This window comes from Dendrobates tinctorius, unplaced genomic scaffold, assembly GCF_039654945.1.
Source record: "Dendrobates tinctorius isolate UK_male_01 unplaced genomic scaffold, ASM3965494v1 ptg000257l, whole genome shotgun sequence".
Taxonomy (NCBI): Eukaryota; Metazoa; Chordata; class Amphibia; order Anura; family Dendrobatidae; genus Dendrobates; species Dendrobates tinctorius.
In genome coordinates this window covers 6,993,892-7,017,218 of record NW_027361924.1, presented here as the reverse complement: position 1 = coordinate 7,017,218, position 23,327 = coordinate 6,993,892, and the positions used below count along the sequence as shown (strand labels likewise).

General features: G+C 41.3%; 1 protein-coding gene across 1 annotated transcript; it reads left to right on the top strand.

Annotated features, from left to right (window-relative positions):
* Positions 1–2,671: 2,671 nt before the first annotated feature.
* LOC141069178 (galanin receptor 2b-like) lies at positions 2,672–21,777 on the top strand. The gene is made up of 3 exons (XM_073558581.1): positions 2,672–2,793; positions 17,142–17,532; positions 17,672–21,777. The coding sequence occupies exons 1-3, from the start codon at positions 2,790–2,792 to the stop codon at positions 18,405–18,407; spliced, it is 1,131 nt and encodes a 376-aa protein (XP_073414682.1). The 5' UTR covers positions 2,672–2,789; the 3' UTR covers positions 18,408–21,777.
* The last annotated feature ends 1,550 nt before the right edge of the window (positions 21,778–23,327 follow it).

Below are 23,327 nucleotides of genomic sequence, written 5' to 3'. Positions count from 1 at the left end.
AAGCGTCCCTCCCCCGCACTGGAAATGATTTGTGCAGTCAGAAATAAAAGCAGAGTGATTACATGTGTGATATAAACTAAAAGAGGCATCACCGCTGCACCTCCTGGGATCACGGACATGGAGATAATGAGTGAGCAACAGTGATAATCATCATCTTATGGACATTTCATGAACTTGTTGCTGATCCAGTGCAGGGGCCCCAGTCCAAGATTTATTCTCTGACCCTCTGCTTAAATTTTAAAAGAAAAGTTTTGAAACATTTCGGATAATAAAAAAGTAAAGCAGCTTTGTAGATAATCTTGGTTAGAAATCCCCTTTTTTCTGTATACAGCTCCTATAGAGGTCTATGCGTCTCCATGGTTACAGACTACAAACAGACCCTGTGTAGTCTGAGGTCGTGTGATCCTCCAATCCCTCTGCTTCCTATTCTCCTGTCTGATAATCATCAAGAGAAAGCAGAGCAATGATTGCCCCACAATGCTTGTTTCTAGTATGGAGACACATACAGTTGTGGCCAAAAATATTGACACCCCTGCAATTCTGTCAGATAATATTCAGTTTCTTCCTGAAAATGATTGCAAACACAAATTCTTTGGTATTATTATCTTCATTTAATTTGTCTTAAATGAAAAAACACAAAAGAAAATGAAGCAAAAAGCAAAAGATTGATCACTTCACACAAAACTCCAAAAATGGGCCATACAAAAGTATTGGCACCCTCAGGCTAATACTTGGTTGCACAACCTTTAGCCAAAATAACTGCGACCAACCGCTTCAGGTCTGGACTCATTGCTGGCCACCTTAGAAGTCTCCAGTGCTTTCTCTGAAACCATTTTCTAGTGCTATTTGAAGTGTGTTTTGGGTCATTGTCCTGCTGGAAGACCCATGACCTCTGAGGGAGACCCAGCTTTCTCACACTACATTATGCTGCAAAATTTGTTGGTAGTCTTCAGACTTCATAAAGCCATGCACACGGTCAAGCAGTCCAGTGCCAGAGGCAGCAAAGCAACCCCAAAACATCAGGGAACCTCCGCCATGTTTGACTGTAGGGACCGTGTTCTTTTCTTTGAATGCCTCTTTTTTTCTCCTGTAAACTCTATGTTGATGCCTTTGCCCAAAAAGCTCTACTTTTGTCTCAAACGTTTTAGGCTTTTTCAGGTAAGTTTTGGCAAACTCCAGCCTGGCTTTTTTATGTCTCGGGGTAAGAAGTGAGGTCTTCCTGGGTCTCCTACCATACAGTCCCTTTTCATTCAGACGCCAACAGATAGTATGGGTTAACACTGTTGTACCCTCAGGCTGCAGGGCAGCTTGGACTCGTTTGATGTTAGTCGAGGTTTTTTATCCAACATCCGCACAATCTTGCGTTGAAATCTCTTGTCAATTTTTCTTTTCCGTCCACATCTAGGGAGGTTAGCCACAGTGCCATGGGCTTTACACTTCTTGATGACACTGCGCACGGTAGACACAGGAACATTCAGGTCTTTGGAGATGGACTTGTAGCCTTGAGATTGCTCATGCTTCCTCACAATTTGGTTTTTCAAGTCCTCAGACAGTTCTTTGGTCTTCTTTCTTTTCTCCATGCTCAATGTGGTACACACAAGGACACAGGACAGAGGTTGAGTCAACTTTAATCCATGTCAACTGGCTGCAAGTGTGATTTAGTTATTGTCAACACCTGTTAGGTGCCACAGGTAAGTTAAAGGTGCTGTTAATTACACAAATTAGAGAAGCATCACATGATTTTTCGAACAGTGCCAATACTTTTGTCCACCCTCTTTTTTATGTTTGGTGTGGAATTATATCCAATTTGTCTTTAGGACAATTCTTTTTGTGTTTTTTCATTTAAGACAAATTAAATGAAGATAATAATACCAAAGAATTTGTGTTTGCAATCATTTTCAGGAAGAAACTGAGTATTATCTGACAGAATTGCAGGGGTGTCAATACTTTTGGCCACAACTGTAGGTCTGCATGGGAACTGTATGCACAAAACTGTGCAAAAGTATACACGCCCTAAAGAACTGAGACAAGTTCTCAAATTCATTTAAAAAAAACCGCTGAATGCGAATCTGTGAGCGACATACCTCACAAGCACATACCGCTTCAGTGCTGATAGTTTGTTACAATGTATCAGTGCAGCGGGGATGTCTGTCTCAAGGAGCATTGTCTAGACTCAATATGACTGTAGCAAACCCTCACTTGTGAAAAGTATAAGAACTGCAACGTTCTAAGAGACTGAATGTGAGAATTCACTGACAGCAAGCAGAGATGATAGGGTGATCAATGAGTGGAACAGGCTGCCTGGAGAGGTGGTGAGTTCTCCTTCAATGGAAGTCTTCACACAGAGGCTGGACAGTCATCTGTATGGGATGATTTAGTGAGCAGGGGGTTGGACCAGATGACCCAGGAGGTCCCTTCCACTCTAACGTTCTAGGATTCTATGAATGATGCACAAAGTATATAAGAAAGCTGCAGAACTTCTCATTATGGACTGGACACCGTCTTGTGGGGTCACTTGGTTATGATGGTGTCATATAAGCCCCCTCTTTTCTCCGCTACACTCCTCGCACTATGAGGGGCTGTGCTTTGGTGCCTGGCAGGCAGAGGAGGAGCAGGCAAGGCACAAGTACAAAGTACAAGGCTGGAGGAAAGCAGTAATGCAGAGCTGTGATCACACACTGATCGCTGCATCCCAGGGAGCAGATCTGACCCCACAAGTGTCCGGAGTGAGCAGCCTGACCGTCTCTATGGGACGCGCGTAACCACCCTGGCACATCAGGCACCGGTGGATGGGTAAGTGCAACCGCTGCCAAAGTCCATCAGATGTTCACTGCAAGGTCATCATCAGCAGGACAGCACCTGATGCAGGGGTCTCCCCCGTGTCACCCCCTTAACAAAGATACCACTACCCTACCTGGAGCAGGGGTCTCCCCGGTGTGACCCCATAACAAAGATACCACTACCCTACCTGGAGCAGGGGTCACCCAGGTGTCACCCCCATAACAAAGCTACCACTACCCTACCTGGAGCAGGGGTCACCCAGGTGTCACCCCCATAACAAAGCTACCACTACCCTACCTGGAGCAGGGGTCACCCGGTGTCACCCCCATAACAAAGATACCACTACCCTACCTGGAGCAGGGGTCTCCCCCGTGTCACCCACTCACCCACATAACAAAGTTACCACTACCCTACCTGGAGCAGGGGTCTCCCCCGTGTCACCCACTCACCCACATAACAAAGTTACCACTACCCTACCTGGAGCAGGGGTTTCCCCCGTGTCACCCACTCACCCCCATAACAAAGATACCACTACCCTACCTGGAGCAGGGGTCACCCCGGTGTCACCCCCATAACAAAGATACCACTACCCTACCTGGAGCAGGGGTCTCCCCCGTGTCACCCCCATAACAAAGATACCACTACCCTACCTGGAGCAGGGGTCACCCCGGTGTCACCACCATAACAAAGATACCACCACCCTACCTGGAGCAGGGGTCACCCCGGTGTCACACCAATAACAAAGCTACCACCACCGTGCTGCCTCCATGTGCTGGTACCTCTCCTATAGATCACCCCAACTTTCTGGTCATCAGGTCGAATAATGTTACAATCTGCTAAGAAAGGAAAGAAACGAGAAAGGATCAGACCAGGACTGGAGGGCAGTACTAGAATGGAAGCTTATACATTAGATTGTAAGCTCCGCAGGACAGGACCCGCTCTCATGATTCTACTCTGAGGAAAGATGTAAGTAGTGTTTTATCATTATATTCTGCATGGCTGTAATAGTATATGGAGCAAGAGATGGAAAAATGACGATGTGATCAAGCAACGTAAATCTCAGGAGCCAAACAAACTAACGAATCAAGTGACGAGTCTCATTCTATATCCAGCCAACGGCTCCAGAGATCTACATCACCTTACTGGTCACTTACATTACAGAGAATAACTACTATACTGCCCCTACTATAATGCTGCTCCTATGTACAAGAATATAACTACTATAATACTGCCCCCTATGTACAAGAATATAACTACTATAATACTGCCCCTATGTACAAGAGTATAACTACTATAATACTGCCCCTATGTACAAGAATATAACTACGATCATACTGCTCCTTTGTATAAGAATATAACTACTATAATACTGCCCCTATGTACAAGAATATAACTACTGTAATACTGGCCCCTATGTACAAGAATATAACTACTATAATACTGCCCCTATATACAAGAATATAACTACTATAATACTGCCCCTATATACAAGAATATAACTACTATAATACTGCCCCCTATGTACAAGAATATAACTACTATAATACTGTCCCTATGTACAAGAATATAATTACTATAATACTGCCCCTATGTAGAAGAATATAACTACTATAATACTGCCACCTATGTACAAGAATATAACTACTATAATACTGCTCCCTATGTACAAGAATATAACTACTATAATGCTGCCACCTATGTACAAGAATATAACTACTATAATACTGCTCCTATGTACAAGATTATAACTACTATAATACTGCTCCTATGTACAAGAATATAACTACTATAATACTGCCCCTATGTACAAGAATATAACTACTATAATACTGCCACCTATGTACAAGAGTATAACTACTATAATACTGCTCCCTATGTACAAGAATATAACTACTATAATACTGCCCCTATATACAAGAATATAACTACTATAATACTGCCACCTATGTACAAGAATATAACTACTATAATACTGCCCCCTCTGTACAAGAAAAAAATTACTATAATTCTGCCCCTATGTACAAGAATATAACTACTATAATGTCTTCTACTATACTGTCTTCCGACAGGTATGTCCATCCACCCAGCTCTCCTGCTCTCCTGCTGTCTGTCTATGAAGGACACACAGTGCGTCACCCAGCTTTGCACATAGACTTGCCTCTGCACCTAGCATTCACATGGTATGTCCATCCACCCAGCTCTCCTGCTCTCCTGCTGTCTGTCTATGAAGGACACACAGTGCGTCACCCAGCTTTGCACATAGACTTGCCTCTGCACCTAGCATTCACATGGTATGCCTTTCAGCTAACCCCAGCTTACCCCAGTGTTATTTATGACCTTGTTTACTCTGGCTTGATCATATACATCTGGTCCACTCTTAATTGTCTGGCCAAGATGAGCAGAGACCACTCCTCTCTGCTTCACACCTGACTGCACTTAGTTGTACATATATTGCAGAGTACAAGTCTGCATAGACTTCAGTCTGCATTGTGATTGCTATAAGTGTGTGCTAGAAGTGTGAAGATTAATTTAAGAATTAAAACCAGAATTGGAACTGAAGGTAACTGTACAGTCACTGTAAACAATGTTTCTGTTTGTTTTCACTTTCACCCCAATAATCCTTCACTTTCTGCTAATTCCCCTAATCCCTACTCCTAGTAAGGAACTGTTCATCTCTTCTTCAATCCTCCCCATCCACCTCACCTCCGCCTCAAAACTGTTCCTTAACATACAATCCTCTGTCTCCAAACACAGACAGCCCCCTCATGCCCTCTCCTGCTCCCACCTGGTAACACTTTCTCTGCTCCTTCTCACTGCTGGTGATATCTCTCCAAATCCTGGTCCTCCTCACCACATTCCCACAGCCATTTCTACCTCCCATCCACGCTCTATCACAACCTTCCGTAACCTCTCCAACCTTATACCCATTCACCCAGCCCCCGCTTCCCCAGTCCCACTAACAGGAGCTCTGTGGAACGCTCGCTCTGTCTGCAACAAGCTTTCCTACATCCATGATCTTTTTGTTACTACCAAACTCTCCTTCCTCGCCATCACCGAAACCTGGCTCACCCCTTCTGATACAGCCTCTCCTGCTGCACTTTCGTATGGCGGCTTCCACCTTTCTCACACCCCCCGCCCCAGCAGCAAACATGGTGGAGGAGTTGGTTTTCTCCTGTCAGATACCTGCTCCTTCACCCCAATCCCACTGCCACCCTCTGTTACCCTCCCTTCCTTTGAGGTGCACTCTGTGCGCATCTACTCCCCCTCCAACCTCCAACTGGCTGTCATCTACCGCCCCCCAGGGCCAGCCACCACCTTCTTTGACCACTTCACCACCTGGTTACTTCATTTCCTTTCCGCGGACATCCCTACTATCATCATGGGCGACTTCAACATCCCCATTGACACTTCCCTCTCAGCTGCCACTAAACTTCTATCTCTCACTTCCTCCTTCGGCCTCACTCAATGGTCTTCTACAGCCACCCACAAAGATGGCCACACACTGGACCTCATCTTCACCCGCCTCTGCTCCCTATCTAACCTCTCTAACTCACCTCTTCCTCTCTCTGACCACAACCTGCTCACATTCTCTTCCCTCTTCACTCCATGCCTACAATCCCCACCCCACAAACTTTCACACCCTCGCAGGAATCTTAAACACCTTGACCTACACTCATTCTCCGAATCCCTCCTCCCTCTTACAGATATAAGTTCCTTACACAATGCGGATGACGCTGCCGCTCTATATAACACCACAATAGCTGTAGCTTTGGAATCCGCTGCCCCACTTACACATACCAAAACTCGCAAAATTAACAGACAGCCCTGGCACACCAGCCTGACCAAAGAGCTGAGGCGAGCTTCCAGGGCTGCTGAGCGCAGATGGAAAAGATCCCACTCCAACGAGCATTTCATCGCATTCAAACAGTCCCTCACTACTTTCAAGACCACACTCGCCACAGCTAAACAAACCTACTTCTCATCTCTCATATCCTCCCTGTCTCACAACCCTAAACAGTTATTCAACACCTTCAATTCTCTCCTCCGCCCCCCAGCACCTCCTCCCTCCCCACTCATCTCAGCTGAAGACTTTGCCTCATTTTTCAAGCAGAAAATTGATAACATCAGGGACAGTTTTGGTCAACAACCCCCAGAGCCCTTCCTCCCGACTTCCCAGCCCTCCACCTTCAAAACCAACTTCTCCACCATTACAGAAGATCGACTCTCCACTCTACTCTCAAGATCACATCTCACCACCTGTGCACTCGACCCGATCCCATCCCACTTCATCCCAAACCTCACCACAGTCTTCATCCCAACCCTAACCCATCTCTTCAACCTATCACTAACAACTGGTGTTTTCCCCTCAAGCTTTAAACATGCCTCCATCACACCTATCCTCAAAAAGCCCTCTCTTGACCCATCCTCTGTATCTAGCTATCGCCCTATATCACTTCTCCCATACGCCTCCAAGCTACTGGAACAACACGTCTACCTTGAACTGTCCTCCCATCTCTCTTCTTGCTCCCTCTTCGACCGCTTACAATCTGGCTTCCGGTCACACCACTCCACTGAAACTGCCCTTACTAAGGTCACCAATGACCTCTTAACTGCCAAGAGCAAGCGACACTACTCCGTCCTCCTCCTCCTGGACCTGTCGGCTGCCTTTGACACAGTGGACCATTCCCTATTATTACAGACCCTCTCATCCCTCGGCATCACAGACTTGGCCCTCTCCTGGATCTCATCATACCTAACAGACCGGACATTCAGCGTCTCCCACTCACACACCACCTCCTCACCTCGCCCCCTATCTGTCGGAGTCCCACAAGGTTCAGTCCTAGGGCCCCTGCTGTTCTCTATTTACACCTTTGTCCTGGGACAGCTCATAGAATCTCATGGCTTTCAGTTTCATCTTTATGCTGATGACACACAGATCTACATCTCTGGACCAGATATCACCTCCCTACTAACCAGAATCCCTCAATGTCTGTCCACTATTTCATCCTTCTTCTCCACTAGATATCTGAAACTTAACATGGACAAAACAGAATTCATCATCTTTCCCCCATCTCACGTGACCCCCCCTACGAACCTATCAATTACAGTAAATGACTGCCCACTCTCCCCAGTCCCACAAGCTCGCTGCCTCGGAGTAATCCTTGATGCTGATCTCTCCTTCAAACCACATATCCAAACCCTTTCCACTTCCTGCCGACTTCAACTCAAAAATATTTCACGCATCCGTTCATTCCTCACCCAAGAATCTGCAAAAACCCTAGTCCATGCCCTCATCATCTCTCGCCTTGACTACTGCAACCTCATGCTCTGTGGCCTCCCCTCAAACACTCTCGCACCCCTCCAATCTATTCTAAACTCTGCTGCCCGACTAATCCACCTGTCCCCCCGCTATTCCCCAGCTTCTCCCCTCTGTCAATCCCTTCACTGGCTCCCAATTGCCCAGAGACTCCATTACAAAACCCTAACCATGACATACAAAGCCATCCACAACTTGTCTCCTCCATACATCTGTGACCTCGTCTCCCGGTACTTTCCTGCACGCAACCTCCGATCCTCACAAGATCTCCTTCTCTACTCCCCTCTTATCTCCTCTTCCCACAATCACATACAAGATTTCTCTCGCGCATCACCCCTACTCTGGAACTCTCTACCACAACATATCAGACTCTCGCCTACCATCGAAACCTTCAAAAAGAGCCTGAAGACCCACCTCTTCCGACAAGCCTATAACCTGCAGTAACCACTGATCGACCAAACCGCTGCACGACCAGCTCTACCCTCACCTACTGTATTATCACCCATCCCGCTGTAGATTGTGAGCCTTCGCGGGCAGGGTCCTCTCTCCTCCTGTACCAGTTATGACTTGTATTGTTTAAGATTATTGTACTTGTTTTTATGTATACCCCCCTCACATGTAAAGCGCCATGGAATAAATGGCGCTATAACAATAAATAATAATAATAATAATAATAATAATAATTCTGCCCCTATGTACAAGAATATAACTACTATAATTCTGCCACTATGTACAACAATATAACTACTATAATACTGCCACTATGTACATGAGTATACATACTATAATTCTCCCCCTATGTACAAGAATATAACTACTATAATTCTGCCCCTATGTACAAGACTATAACTACTATAATACTGACCCTATGTACAAGAATATAACTACTATAATACTGTCCCTATGTACAAGAATATAATTACTATAATACTGCCCCTATGTAGAAGAATATAACCACTATAATACTGCGACCTATGTACAAGAGTATAACTACTATAATACTGCTCCCTATGTACAAGAATATAACTACTATAATACTGCCCCTATGTACAAGAATATAACTACTATAATACTGCCACCTATGTACAAGAATATAACTACTATAATACTGCCCTCTATGTACAAGAATATAACTACTATAATACTGCCACCTATGTACAAGAATATAACTACTATAATACTGCCCCCTATGTACAAGAATATGACTACTATAATACTGCCCCTATGTACAAGAATATAACTACTATAATACTGCCCCTATGTACAAGAATATAACTACTATAATACTGCCACCTATGTACAAGAATATAACTACTATAATACTGCCCCCTATGCACAAGAATATAACTACTATAATACTGCCACCTATGTACAAGAATATAACTACTATAATACTGCCCCTATATACAAGAATATGACTACTATAATACTGCCCCTAAGTACAAGAATATAACTACTATAATACTGCCCCCTATATACAAGAATATAACTACCATAATACTGCCCCCTATGTACAAGAATATAACTACTATAATACTGCCCCTATGTACAAGAATATAACTACTATAATACTGCCCCCTATATACAAGAATATAACTACTATAATACTGCCCCCTATATACATGAGTATAACTACTATAATACTGCCCCTATGTACAAGAATATAACTACTATAATACTGCCCCTATATACAAGAATATAACTACTATAATACTGCCCCCTATATACAAGAATATAATTACTATAATACTGCCCCTATGTAGAAGAATATAACTACTATAATACTGCCACCTATGTACAAGAATATAACTACTATAATACTGCCCCTATGTAGAAGAATATAACTACTATAATACTGCCACCTATGTACAAGAATATAACTACTATAATACTGCTCCCTATGTACAAGAATATAACTACTATAATACTGCCACCTATGTACAAGAATATAACTATTATAATACTGCTCCTATGTACAAGAATATAACTACTATAATACTGCTCCCTATGTACAAGAATATAACTACTATAATACTGCCCCTATATACAAGAATATAACTACTATAATACTGCCACCTATGTACAAGAATATAACTACTATAATACTGCCCCCTCTGTACAAGAATATGACTACTATAATACTGCCCCTATGTACAAGAATATAACTACTATAATACTGCCCCTATGTACAAGAATATAACTACTATAATACTGCCACCTATGTACAAGAATATAACTACTATAATACTGCCCCCTATGCACAAGAATATAACTACTATAATACTGCCACCTATGTACAAGAATATAACTACTATAATACTGCCCCTATATACAAGAATATGACTACTATAATACTGCCCCTAAGTACAAGAATATAACTACTATAATACTGCCCCCTATATACAAGAATATAACTACTATAATACTGCCCCCTATGTACAAGAATATAACTACTATAATACTGCCCCTATGTACAAGAATATAACTACTATAATACTGCCCCCTATATACAAGAATATAACTACTATAATACTGCCCCCTATATACATGAGTATAACTACTATAATACTGCCCCTATGTACAAGAATATAACTACTATAATACTGCCCCTATATACAAGAATATAACTACTATAATACTGCCCCCTATATACAAGAATATAATTACTATAATACTGCCCCTATGTAGAAGAATATAACTACTATAATACTGCCACCTATGTACAAGAATATAACTACTATAATACTGCTCCCTATGTACAAGAATATAACTACTATAATACTGCCACCTATGTACAAGAATATAACTATTATAATACTGCTCCTATGTACAAGAATATAACTACTATAATACTGCCACCTATGTACAAGAGTATAACTACTATAATACTGCTCCCTATGTACAAGAATATAACTACTATAATACTGCCCCTATATACAAGAATATAACTACTATAATACTGCCACCTATGTACAAGAATATAACTACTATAATACTGCCCCCTCTGTACAAGAAAAAACTACTATAATTCTGCCCCTATGTACAAGAATATAACTACTATAATTCTGCCCCTATGTACAAGAATATAACTACTATAATTCTGCCACTATGTACAACAATATAACTACTATAATACTGCCACTATGTACATGAGTATACATACTATAATTCTGCCACTATGTACAAGAATATAACTACCATAATTCTGCCCCTATGTACAAGACTATAACTACTATAATACTGACCCTATGTACAAGAATATAACTACTATAATACTGTCCCTATGTACAAGAATATAATTACTATAATACTGCCCCTATGTAGAAGAATATAACCACTATAATACTGCGACCTATGTACAAGAGTATAACTACTATAATACTGCTCCCTATGAACAAGAATATAACTACTATAATACTGCCCCTATGTACAAGAATATAACTACTATAATACTGCCACCTATGTACAAGAATATAACTACTATAATACTGCCCCCTATGTACAAGAATATAACTACTATAATAATGCCACCTATGTACAAGAATATAACTACTATAATACTGCCCCCTATGTACAAGAATATGACTACTATAATACTGCCCCTATGTACAAGAATATAACTACTATAATACTGCCCCTATGTACAAGAATATAACTACTATAATACTGCCACCTATGTACAAGAATATAACTACTATAATACTGCCCCCTATGTACAAGAATATAACTACTATAATACTGCTCCTATGTACAAGAATATAACTACTATAATACTGCCCCCTATATACAAGAATATAACTACTATAATATTGCCCCCTATGTACAAGAATATAACTACTATAATATTGCCCCCTATGTACAAGAATATAACTACTATAATACTGCCCCCTATGTACATGAATATAACTACTATAATACTGCTCCTATGTACAAGAATATAACTACTATAATACTGCCCCTATGTACAAGAATATAACTACTATAATACTGCCCCCTATGTACAAGAATATAACTACTATAATACTGCCCCCTATGTACAAGAATATAACTACTATAATACTGCTCCCTATGTACAAGAATATAACTACTATAATACTGCCCCCTATGTATAAGAATATAACCACTATAATACTGCCCCTATGTACAAGAATATAACTACTATAATACTGCTCCTATGTACAAGAATATAACTACTATAATACTGCTCCCTATGTACAAGAATATAACTACTATAATACTGCCCCCTATGTACAAGAATATAACTACTATAATACTGCCCCCTATGTACAAGAATATAACTACTATAATACTGCTCCCTATGTACAAGAATATAACTACTATAATACTGCTCCTATGTACAAGAATATAACTACTATAATACTGCCCCTATGTACAAGAATATAACTACTATAATACTGTCCCCTATGTACAAGAATATAACTACTATAATACTGCCCCTATGTACAAGAAATATAACTACTATAATACCGCCCCCTATGTATAAGATTATAACCACTATAATACTGTAGGTATCCCGCTTGCACTTGGCATAGATTGTGCTGGCAGTGCTGCCGTCTTGTTCCTCAGTAGTAAGTTCGCTTGTTAGGTTGGCGGTGTTGGTGTAAGTGACAATGTGACACGCGGCAGCGGTCAGGACACCGGCAGGTTTATATACGAGATCAGGCTGCGGGTTTATATTACACAGTATGGACACTGTAATAGTGATGAGTCTGACGTTTGCTATTAATTTACCTTTCTGATCATTAATGTCACACCAGGGGGAGGAATAGAAGGAGAGTTAGGCACAATTGTGAGGATGGGCGACGTGATAATGCCCAGCTACTGGTGAGGGTTTGTTACAATTGTTTCTATTCAATCCTCTAAACTGATACATGTCACCTGCACTGATACATTGTAACAAACCATCAGGTCTGGAGAGCTGTGTCTTTTTCTGTTGCGTTATCCCCCCAGATAGGATACAATTGTAGCAAACCCTCAGCTGTGAGAATTACTGCAGATTTACAGTCTATGGATAGTGGGGATCTGAAACACAACCGGTGTAGCTCCGGAGTGGAGGCCCTTCTCATACACACACCATCTTCTGTGCTCTAGTCACATCCGGAGCTGCATTCACACTTCTCCAGGCTTTGTGTGTCCGGCAGGACATTGTGGTAGCAAGGACTAGATCCAACCGGTGATGATAGAGAATAGCCACACTGCAGGCCGTCCACTCCTATGCCCCCATTGTTAATGCAGCTTTGGCTGTGACTAGAGTATAGCACAGACTAGAAGCCAAGAATCTGAGCAGAATGTTTGCAGATTTCAGCTGTAATAAATGAATACATTTAAAGTTAATTGGCCCCTAATAGCCGCCCTGTCACAGACATAATGGCGCTCGACGCCCGCGTGTTCCTTCCAGGAAAGTAAAGTGGCAAAAAGCAGCAGCGCAAACAAGAGAATGCAAATATCCCAGAAAGCGTTCACACAAATGATCAGCAGCGGCACCCCGACACTGAACCACAAATGATCAGCAGCGGCACCCCGACACTGAACCACAAATGATCAGCAGCGGCACCCCGACACTGAACCACAAATGATCAGCAGCGGCACCCCGACACTGAACCACAAATGATCAGCAGCGGCACCCCGACACTGAACCACAAATGATCAGCAGCGGCACCCCGACACTGAACCACAAATGATCAGCAGCGGCACCCCGACACTGAACCACAAATGATCAGCAGCGGCACCCCGACACTGAACCACAAATGATCAGCAGCGGCACCCCGACACTGAACCACAAATGATCAGCAGCGGCACCCCGACACTGAACCACAAATGATCAGCAGCGGCACCCCGACACTGAACCACAAATGATCAGCAGCGGCACCCCGACACTGAACCACAAATGATCAGCAGCAGCACCCCGACACTGAACCACAAATGATCAGCAGCGGCACCCCGACACTGAACCACAAATGATCAGCAGCAGCACCCCGACACTGAACCACAAATGATCAGCAGCGGCACCCCGACACTGAACCACAAATGATCAGCAGCAGCACCCCGACACTGAACCACAAATGATCAGCAGCGGCACCCCGACACTGAACCCACTGAGCGGCGTGATAAAGTTCTGTGCTGGCAGCCACCACTAGGGGGAGCTGAAGTGCACAGGGAATTCTAATGAATAACTGCCTCATTATTACTGATGGCTCAGGTTACTGTCATTACTCATCAGCTCATTCTGATGTCAGTTCTTACTGATATCATTAGTGTAATTTGCTGTCATTGTGATATCATTACTCCGTGTCGTCATTAGTTTTTTTGTCCATTATTCAATTATGTTATTAATTTACTGTGAGGTCATTAGTGATGTAATTGGTTTAATATGATGTCACTACTTTGTGAAGTCATTGTTTATGTCATTACTCAGTGATGTCATCAGTTTGTTGTGATGTCATTACTCAGTGATGTCATCAGTTTGTTGTGATGTCATTACTCAGTGATATCATCAGTTTGTTGTGATGTCATTACTCAGTGATGTCATTACTCAGTGATGTCATCAGTTTCCATTTCTCTGAAATTCTCCATAATGTCACCGTTTCCTGATCACCGTGTCTGGTTAATGGGAGTGAAGCCGTTTTGCGTCCCAAAAAAGTTGATTTTTTTTTTTATTTAGGGAAACACGGCTGACAACCCTCCTGGGTTCAAAAATTACAGCCATATGGGTTGTCAGTAAACTTTTGTAGAAACCAAGAAATCTATCAACTCCTAATAGTTTCCCAGTCCCCAGTGCGGTGATATTGTCTGCAGCTGGAAGCGTGTTAGTGCTCGTGTGGCCCCATGTGCTCCGCACATTAGAGCCGGTGGGATATAGAGGCCCAATCACAAGGGTGAGAGCCAGAATGGGAATGAAAGTATTTCTGATCCGCGGCTCCGGAGCGCCTGCTGCACCTCTTATCCCACTCCTTTATAATATCTACAATTGTGAGGAGAACGAGGGGGAGACGCTGCAGAACCTGGGGCCCCCGGCTGCTGTAATGATGACAGCCCCATGGGTGCACTTACTGAAGCCTGTAGGCAATCCTGATTCATATGTCAGGGTTTATACAACCTGGAGGGGGCGCACAGCGCAATGCCAAGAGAGTGTGACACCAATGTGATAGCAGTAATAAGCTGGTTACCCCGGCCGTCAGCTCCTCAGCGCCAGGAGCGGACGTACAGGGGCGCTACATTCATACATCTTCTCCACTTTATTAGGGATAGTTATGTATGATATTCATCGTCTCATGTTTTCCTGCAAAACAGTTTCTGAAAAAACCCAGCCAATTTCTCCAAGGACTTTTACATTCTGAGACTTCTGTCCGTGTCCACTGTGATATCATTGATTAGTAGAAGGTAAAAGCCGCGGAGTCAAGTATGACACAGTGATCTTCTGTTTGGTGCTCTATGTAGTCTTCTTTTAATTATTTCCATCTGTTTTGTGGGAATGGAAATGCCGTCTATGAGCTTTTCTCAGAATGTTCCTTTAATAAACAGAATAATGGGGGAAAAAATTAACATTTTATATAATATATATGTAAATTAGTCAGAGAAAAGTTATATATTTCCAGTGTTAAAAATTCCCTGTTTAGACATTTACATGATAAAATCTTTTTTTCCTTGGAGGAAAAAAGAAAGGAGCTCCCTGTGTACAGAGATACATGATAAGATCCTGTCTGCAGTCACCACTAGGGGGAGCGCCCTGTATACAGAGATACATGATAAGATCCTGTCTGCAGCCACAACTAGGGGGAGCTCCCTGTATTCAGAGATACATCATAAGATCCTGTCTGCAGTCACCACTAGGGGGAGCGCCCTGTATACAGAGATACATGATAAGATCCTGTCTGCAGCCACAACTAGGGGGAGCTCCCTGTATTCAGAGATACATCATAAGATCCTGTCTGCAGTCACCACTAGAGGTTGCTCCCTGTATACAGAGATACATCATAAGATCCTGGTGTCACCACTAGGGGGAGCTCCCTGTATTCAGAGATACATCATAAGATCCTGTCTGCAGCCACCACTAGAGGTTGCTCCCTGTATACAGAGATACATCATAAGATCCTGGTGTCACCACTAGGGGGAGCTCCCTGTATACAGAGATACATCATAAGATCCTGGTGTCACCACTAGGGGGAGCTTACTGATTTCCTGCTTCCGTTGGAGCTGTATACATACAATGATCTCTCATCCTCCTCTGATGGCAGCCGCAGGTGGACAGAATGTTATGAAGTATCGATGACTGAGATACCAGATTGCTAAACTTTATTCCATCTTCCTCTTTGCACTTTTTTCTGGATTGTACATGACACACCGATTGACTGAGACCGCGCTGTAGACAGATCATGATGGAAATGAGGTCTATTTTTCATGTTTTATTGATTAAATATTCTGTATAATGTAATAAAAGAAGCGACACTTTCCTCTGTCCATTGAGCTACTAAAGTATCAGCGCTGCAGAGCCTTACTCCCCGCAGAATAGAGCGTGACGGCTGGTAACAAAGCGATCGTACGCAGCGCTCATCACTTCCCGCGCTGATTACAAGACGCTTTCTAATCAAACGACCTTGGGAACGTGCAAACAGATAAATGATATTCTTCGGCCTTGCAGGAGAGGGCTGCTGGCGGATGTTTTCTGCATTCTCATTCTGACCTCATTAAACGCTGCATATTTTTCATTTTCCAATCAATTTTCAAATTTGTATTTTTTTTCCAAGAATTGTAAAGTTTGACTTATCTTTCCATTATCCAGCACATTACTGCACAAGTAGCAGCTATTAAACTTCCTGAATAAAATGCCAAAATGACGGTAAAGACTGATGTAACTCTACACGACGATACCATGGCATAAACCATTCCGGACCCATAGAAACATAGGTGACAACCTCTTTGGGGACCATCATGGGACACCATTAATGCTGTGTAAAACTCTAAAAGATGTCTCGTGAGAGTATATTTCCAGGAAAGACTTAATTTATATGTATTTATTTTGCAGCTCCTCCAGTAGGGTCCATGTCAGATCACGAGGACTTTGTGGCCCTAACGGGCCCCTGGAATTCATCTGACTTCAGTCTCTTTAACCCAGCCAGTGTGGTGGTCCCAGTCATCTTCTCGCTCATCTTCCTGCTGGGCACTGTGGGTAACAGTCTGGTTCTAGCTGTTCTTTTAAGGAGTGGACAGAGAACCCACAACACCACCAACCTCTTCATCCTCAACCTAAGCGTCGCCGATGTCTCCTTCATCATCTTCTGCGTGCCCTTCCAGGCCACCATCTACTCCCTGGAAGACTGGGTCTTCGGAGCTTTTTTGTGCAAGGCGGTCCACTTCTTCATCTACCTGACCATGTATGCCAGCAGCTTCACGCTGGCAGCAGTGTCTGTTGACAGGTATGCCTACAGGCCTTCTTCAAGTCTTTGGGTTTGTTGGAGGCATTTAAGGACCTGGGTCTGTATTGGGTGGTAAAATAGCTTAATCTTAATCGTGGTTAGTTTTACAAAAATTCTAATTTTACTGTTTCCTCTGCAGATATTTAGCCATTCGATATCCGCTACGCTCCAGAGAACTAAGGACTCCGTGCAATGCGGTGGCCACATTGGCTATTATATGGGGTCTCTCGGTGGTCTTTGCTGGACCTTATCTGAGCTATTACGACCTGATGGATTTTGAGACCAGCCACATTTGCATGCCAGGATGGAAGGAAAGGACTCGAAAAATTATGGATACCGGCACCTTCATAGTAGGATACGTCATCCCCGTGCTTATAGTCAGTCTGTCTTACACCAGAACCATTAAGTATTTGTGGACTGCTGTTGATCCTCTCGAAGACATGTCAGAGTCTAAGAAAGCTAAAAGAAAAGTGACAAAGATGATCATCATTGTCACAGTCCTCTTCTGCCTGTGCTGGCTTCCTCACCACGTTGTGGTCATGTGTTACCTGTACGGTGATTTTCCATTTAACCAGGTCACCTATGCCTTCCGACTACTATCTCATTGCATGGCATATGCCAACTCTTGCCTCAACCCTATTGTCTATGCTTTAGTGTCCAAACACTTCCGTAAAGGTTTCCAGAAAGTCTTCAGCTGTCTCTTGAGGAAGAAAGGTCGGAATAAAGTTCATGTGGTGAATGCGGCCCACGCTGAACCGGGTTTCGATGCTGCATCTACAGAAGTGTCCCACATAAATGAAGACCATGGCAAGAGGAATGTGCGATCGATAGGTGGTAACCACTCCGATTCCTCCAGACCACTGGGTACTCCATGAATGATAGAGAAGACGCTTAGTCAGAAAAAGAAAATTAGAAATATAAGGCTCCTGAACGGAGAACAAGAAGTTGCTTGTAAGATTCTTTCTCCCATAAATTTGGTGGCAGGGACAACTTCATTGTTGTTCTTGGACTTGATGCTTGAAAAAGATCTAAAGCTTTTGAGACATTACCAAGAAGCCATAAGTGTTCCCACCTTCACTGATAATAAAATGGGTTTACTATATGGACTCGGGTAAAAAAAATTTCACCAAATCTTGGAACAAGATTAACTCGGTTTGACTTAAGTTCCTCTGTACCTCTCTGAAGAACATGTAGAAGTCCATAGGTTAATTTTGAAGACCCTACTGGGAGGTAATTGGAGTTGTCTTTTCTGAATCTTTGGGACTTAATCTTGAATTAGAGAGGGGGTCTTGGTACTGTAGAAGGTAAATTAGACCCTCTAGATATTTTGGACTTATACTTGTAGCTTTCACTGAGTTTCTAGAAGACCTCATGGACCTCATCTCAAAAATGTGTCTAATATCAAGGAGGAACCCATTGGCTTACGGTCTTCAATGACCAACTTATAAGACCTTTTTGTGCCACAACTAAGGGGCTTATGAATATATTAGAGCAAGAGAATTTTTTGCTTTGCCTCAAATATTTTATAGACATGTCATAAAGATGAAACCATAAAAAGTGACCATTCATGGTCAAACTACTTCAGTTAGTGTTGGCTGTGAATATGAAGCGAGAAAATCAAGGAAGAATCATCACAAATGATTTCAACACTAAAAAAGATGACAGTATAAAGTTTTCTTCATTTTTTTTTTGTTCTTCCATTGAACCTGTTGCCATGTCACTTCTTGTCTCTTTAATGTCTCAGGTAGAAGCTGTGTGTCATGGATTTCTTTGGTAGGCAGTATTATGGATGTGACTATAATACATGTACAGACTTTGAAAAGGGCAAAGGCTGAGAACACAAGGACCAAGCGTAGAGTGATCACACAGATCTCAGGAGAAAAGACCACAGATGTACGAGCCCTGCAGAGATAGCGTGACAGTATCAAAGACATCAGTGTGTGCTCAGAAGACCCCATGTGTAAGTGTCACAGCGAAACTCCAGTCTGTACTTCTAGATGTCCTGTAGAAAGCGTATCTATAATGTATTCAGGCAAATATGGAAAATAATATAAATATGCAAAACTGATAGGTCTGACATGGCAGGAATATATACCGTATATGGGATGTGCTCACTAGATAAAGAGACAGTGTAAACAATGACATCGGTGCTAGTGCGAACAGTAGTATTATAGTAGTTATATTCTTGTACATAGGGGGCAGTGTTATAGTAGTTATATTCTTGTACATAGGGGGCAGTATTATAGTAGTTATATTCTTGTACATAGGAGCAGTATTATAGTAGTTATATTCCTGTACATAGAGGGCAGTATTATAGTAGTTATATTCCTATACATAGGAGCAGTATTACAGTAGTTATATTCTTGTACATAGGAGCAGTATTACAGTAGTTATATTCTTGTACATAGGAGCATTATTATAGCAGTTATATTCTTATACATAGGGGGCAGTATTATAGTAGTTATATTCTTGTACATTGGGAGCAGTATTATAGCAGTTATATTCTTGTACATAGGAGCAGTATTATAGTAGTTATCTTCTTGTACATAGGGACAGTATTATAGTAGTTATCTTCTTGTACATAGGGGCAGTATTATAGTAGTTATCTTCTTGTACATAGGGACAGTATTATAGTAGTTATCTTCTTGTACATAGGGGCAGTATTATAGTAGTTATATTCTTGTACATAGGAGCAGTTATATTCTTGTACATAGGGGGAAGTATTATAGTAGCTATATTCTTGTACATAGGAGCAGTATTATAGTAATTATATTCTTGCACACAGGGGCAGTATTATAGTAGTTATATTCTTGTACATAGGGACAATATTATAGTAGTTATATTCTTGTACATAGGGGGCAGTATTATAGTACTTATATTCTTGTACATAGGAGCAGTATTATAGTAGTTATATTCTTGTACATAGGGGCAGTATTATAGTAGTTATAGTCTTGTACATAGGGAGCAGTATTGTAGCAGTTATATTCTTGCACATAGGGGCAGTATTATAGTAGTTATATTCTTGCACATAGGGGCAGTATTATAGTAGTTATATTCTTGTACATAGGGGCAGTATTATAGTAGTTATATTCTTGTACATAGGGGCAGTATTATAGTAGTTATATTCTTGCACATAGGGGCAGTATTATAGTAGCTATATTCTTGTACATAGGGGCAGTATTATAGTGGTTATATTCTTGTACATAGGAGCAGTATTATAGTAGTTATATTCTTGTACATAGGGGCAGTATTATAGCAGTTATATTCTTGTACATAGGGGGCAGTATTACAGTAGTTATATTGCTATATATTGGAGCAGTATTATAGTAGTTATATTCCTGTATATAGGAGCAGTATTATAGTAGTTACATTCTTGTACATAGGGGCAGTATTATAGTAGTTATAGTCTTGTACATAGGGAGCAGTATTGTAGCAGTTATATTCTTGTACATAGGGAGCAGCATTATAGTAGTTATATTCTTGTACATAGGGGCAGTATTATAGTAGTTATATTCTTGTACATAGGGGCAGTATTATAGTAGTTATATTCTTGTACATAGGGGCAGTATTATAGTAGTTATATTCTTGTACATAGGAGCAGTATTGTAGCAGTTATATTCTTGTACATAGGGAGCAGCTTTATAGTAGTTATATTCTTGTACATATGGGGCAGTATTATAGTATTTATATTCTTGTACATAGCGGCAGTATTATAGTAGTTATATTCTTGTACATAGAGGGCAGTATTATAGTAGTTATATTCTTGTACATAGGGGGCAGTATTATAGTAGTTATATTCTTGTACATAGGGGAAGTATTATAGCAGTTATATTCTTGTACATAGGGGCAGTATTATAGTAGTTATATTCTTGTACATAGGGGAAGTATTATAGTAGTTATATTCTTGTACATAGGGGGCAGTATTATAGTAGTTATATTCTTGTACATAGGGGAAGTATTATAGTAGTTATATTCTTGTACATAGGGAGCAGTATTATAGTAGTTATATTCTTGTACATAGGGGCAGTATTATAGTAGTTATATTGTTACGCATAGAGACGCCTCTGGGATATCTTATTGTACTGACTGGAGTTTCACTGTAGGATCTTTGATTTACGATGTGACTTGTTTGCATGATTTATTTCAAACATTTTTCTACACTTTACACATAATAGACCCCAGTGCTTTTCTTATGTACATTTCAGTGCATTCAATGGTTAAATAAAGTGAGACTTTTTTGTGGTTTGGGGTAGTATTTAGTCTACTAGTTGTATTGTCTAATCAGGGACGGACGATCCTGATGGAGTTTTCTCATCTTCATACGCATCACAAGAAGAGATGATTACATGTAGCTGAGGGGAGGGATGTGGCTCAGATGATGGTTTCTGCTTCATTCTGGGACTTCCTGCTGTGAGAGATGGATGAAGCTCTGCTGATGTGACAGCTGGAAACACCAGACACATAGGGCTGTAAATTGTTAAAGTAACGACTATTTTGCTGGAAGTATTTTCCATAACCATTAGTTGAGCTCCCATTTTTTTTACTCTCCTTTTACTTATTTATTATGCTGACAAATAGTTGAAGCCTCATAGGCACCAGGTCAAGAAATAGATGAATCCATTATAAACACGTCTGTATAAAGGTGTCTTCAGGACGAAAAGCCGAGCGCGTCCTCTCATTAGGCACCTGCCAGAATACAATATAAATGAGCAAATTCTACCAATGTTATTACATCTCTATCTACCAATAATTAGTAATTACGTTACTCAGCAACTGTTTAATTAATCAATTAACTACGTGAGGGAGGAAGGATACAGATGTGGAGGAGTTCTGATGTTGATGCGAGAATACATAGGTTTACACAGAATAAAGTGAAAAAATACCAGTTGCTTAAGTGATAAAGGAAAAAACAAACAAGTAATGAAAAGATATCATTAACAGTCTAAAAGACAATTAAGTGATACACACAGGTATACAATATATGGAACAATAAACTGCTTCCATAATTTAATCTAGAAGAACTCCTTGTTGCATTTCTCCAGATATCATCCAACAAGAGTAGACTTAACCTTCTGTAGCTGCAGATCGAGCTGTACTCCTATGTTCTTTGTCTAACACATGCTTATAGGTATACCCTGATGATTCTTGGGATCATTTGTGCTAATGATGGTCTTTTTCCTTTGTCTAAACAGTGGCCTGGTGTTATCAGTCTGCAAAAATCCTGAGATAAGCACTTTAGGTGTCCTTGTCCATTACTAGAAGGTCAGAATCTGATGACATAAACATACACGAAATCAAAATATCTAGAACACATCAAAAGATATAACTGACCACTAAGTACAAGACAGTTAAAAGATATACACAAGACAAGCAAATAATATGTCAACAAGATGTGAAACATGCATTATACACAATTTCCAATATTTCATCTGAAGGAGCCCCTAGTTATGTTTCCCCAGATTTCATTGATGAGAAAACCTAACCTTCTGCATCCCATATTTCATCTATGAAGAGTAGATTTACCCTTCTGCATCCAAGATTTCATCTAACAAGAGTAGACCTAACCTTCTGAATCCTAAATTTCATCCAACAAGAGTAGACTTAACCTTCTGCATCTTCAGATCAATCTGGGCTCCTCTGATCTTTGTCTAGCCCATACTACTTTGCTATGGGATACTTATCTTTGTCCTTTATCTACAAAATGGTCTGATCTTATCAGTCCGTGTAGAGTTCAGCATTTTGGATGTCCTTGTCCATTACTAGGAGGTCAGAAACTCAGAATCAAACATACAAGA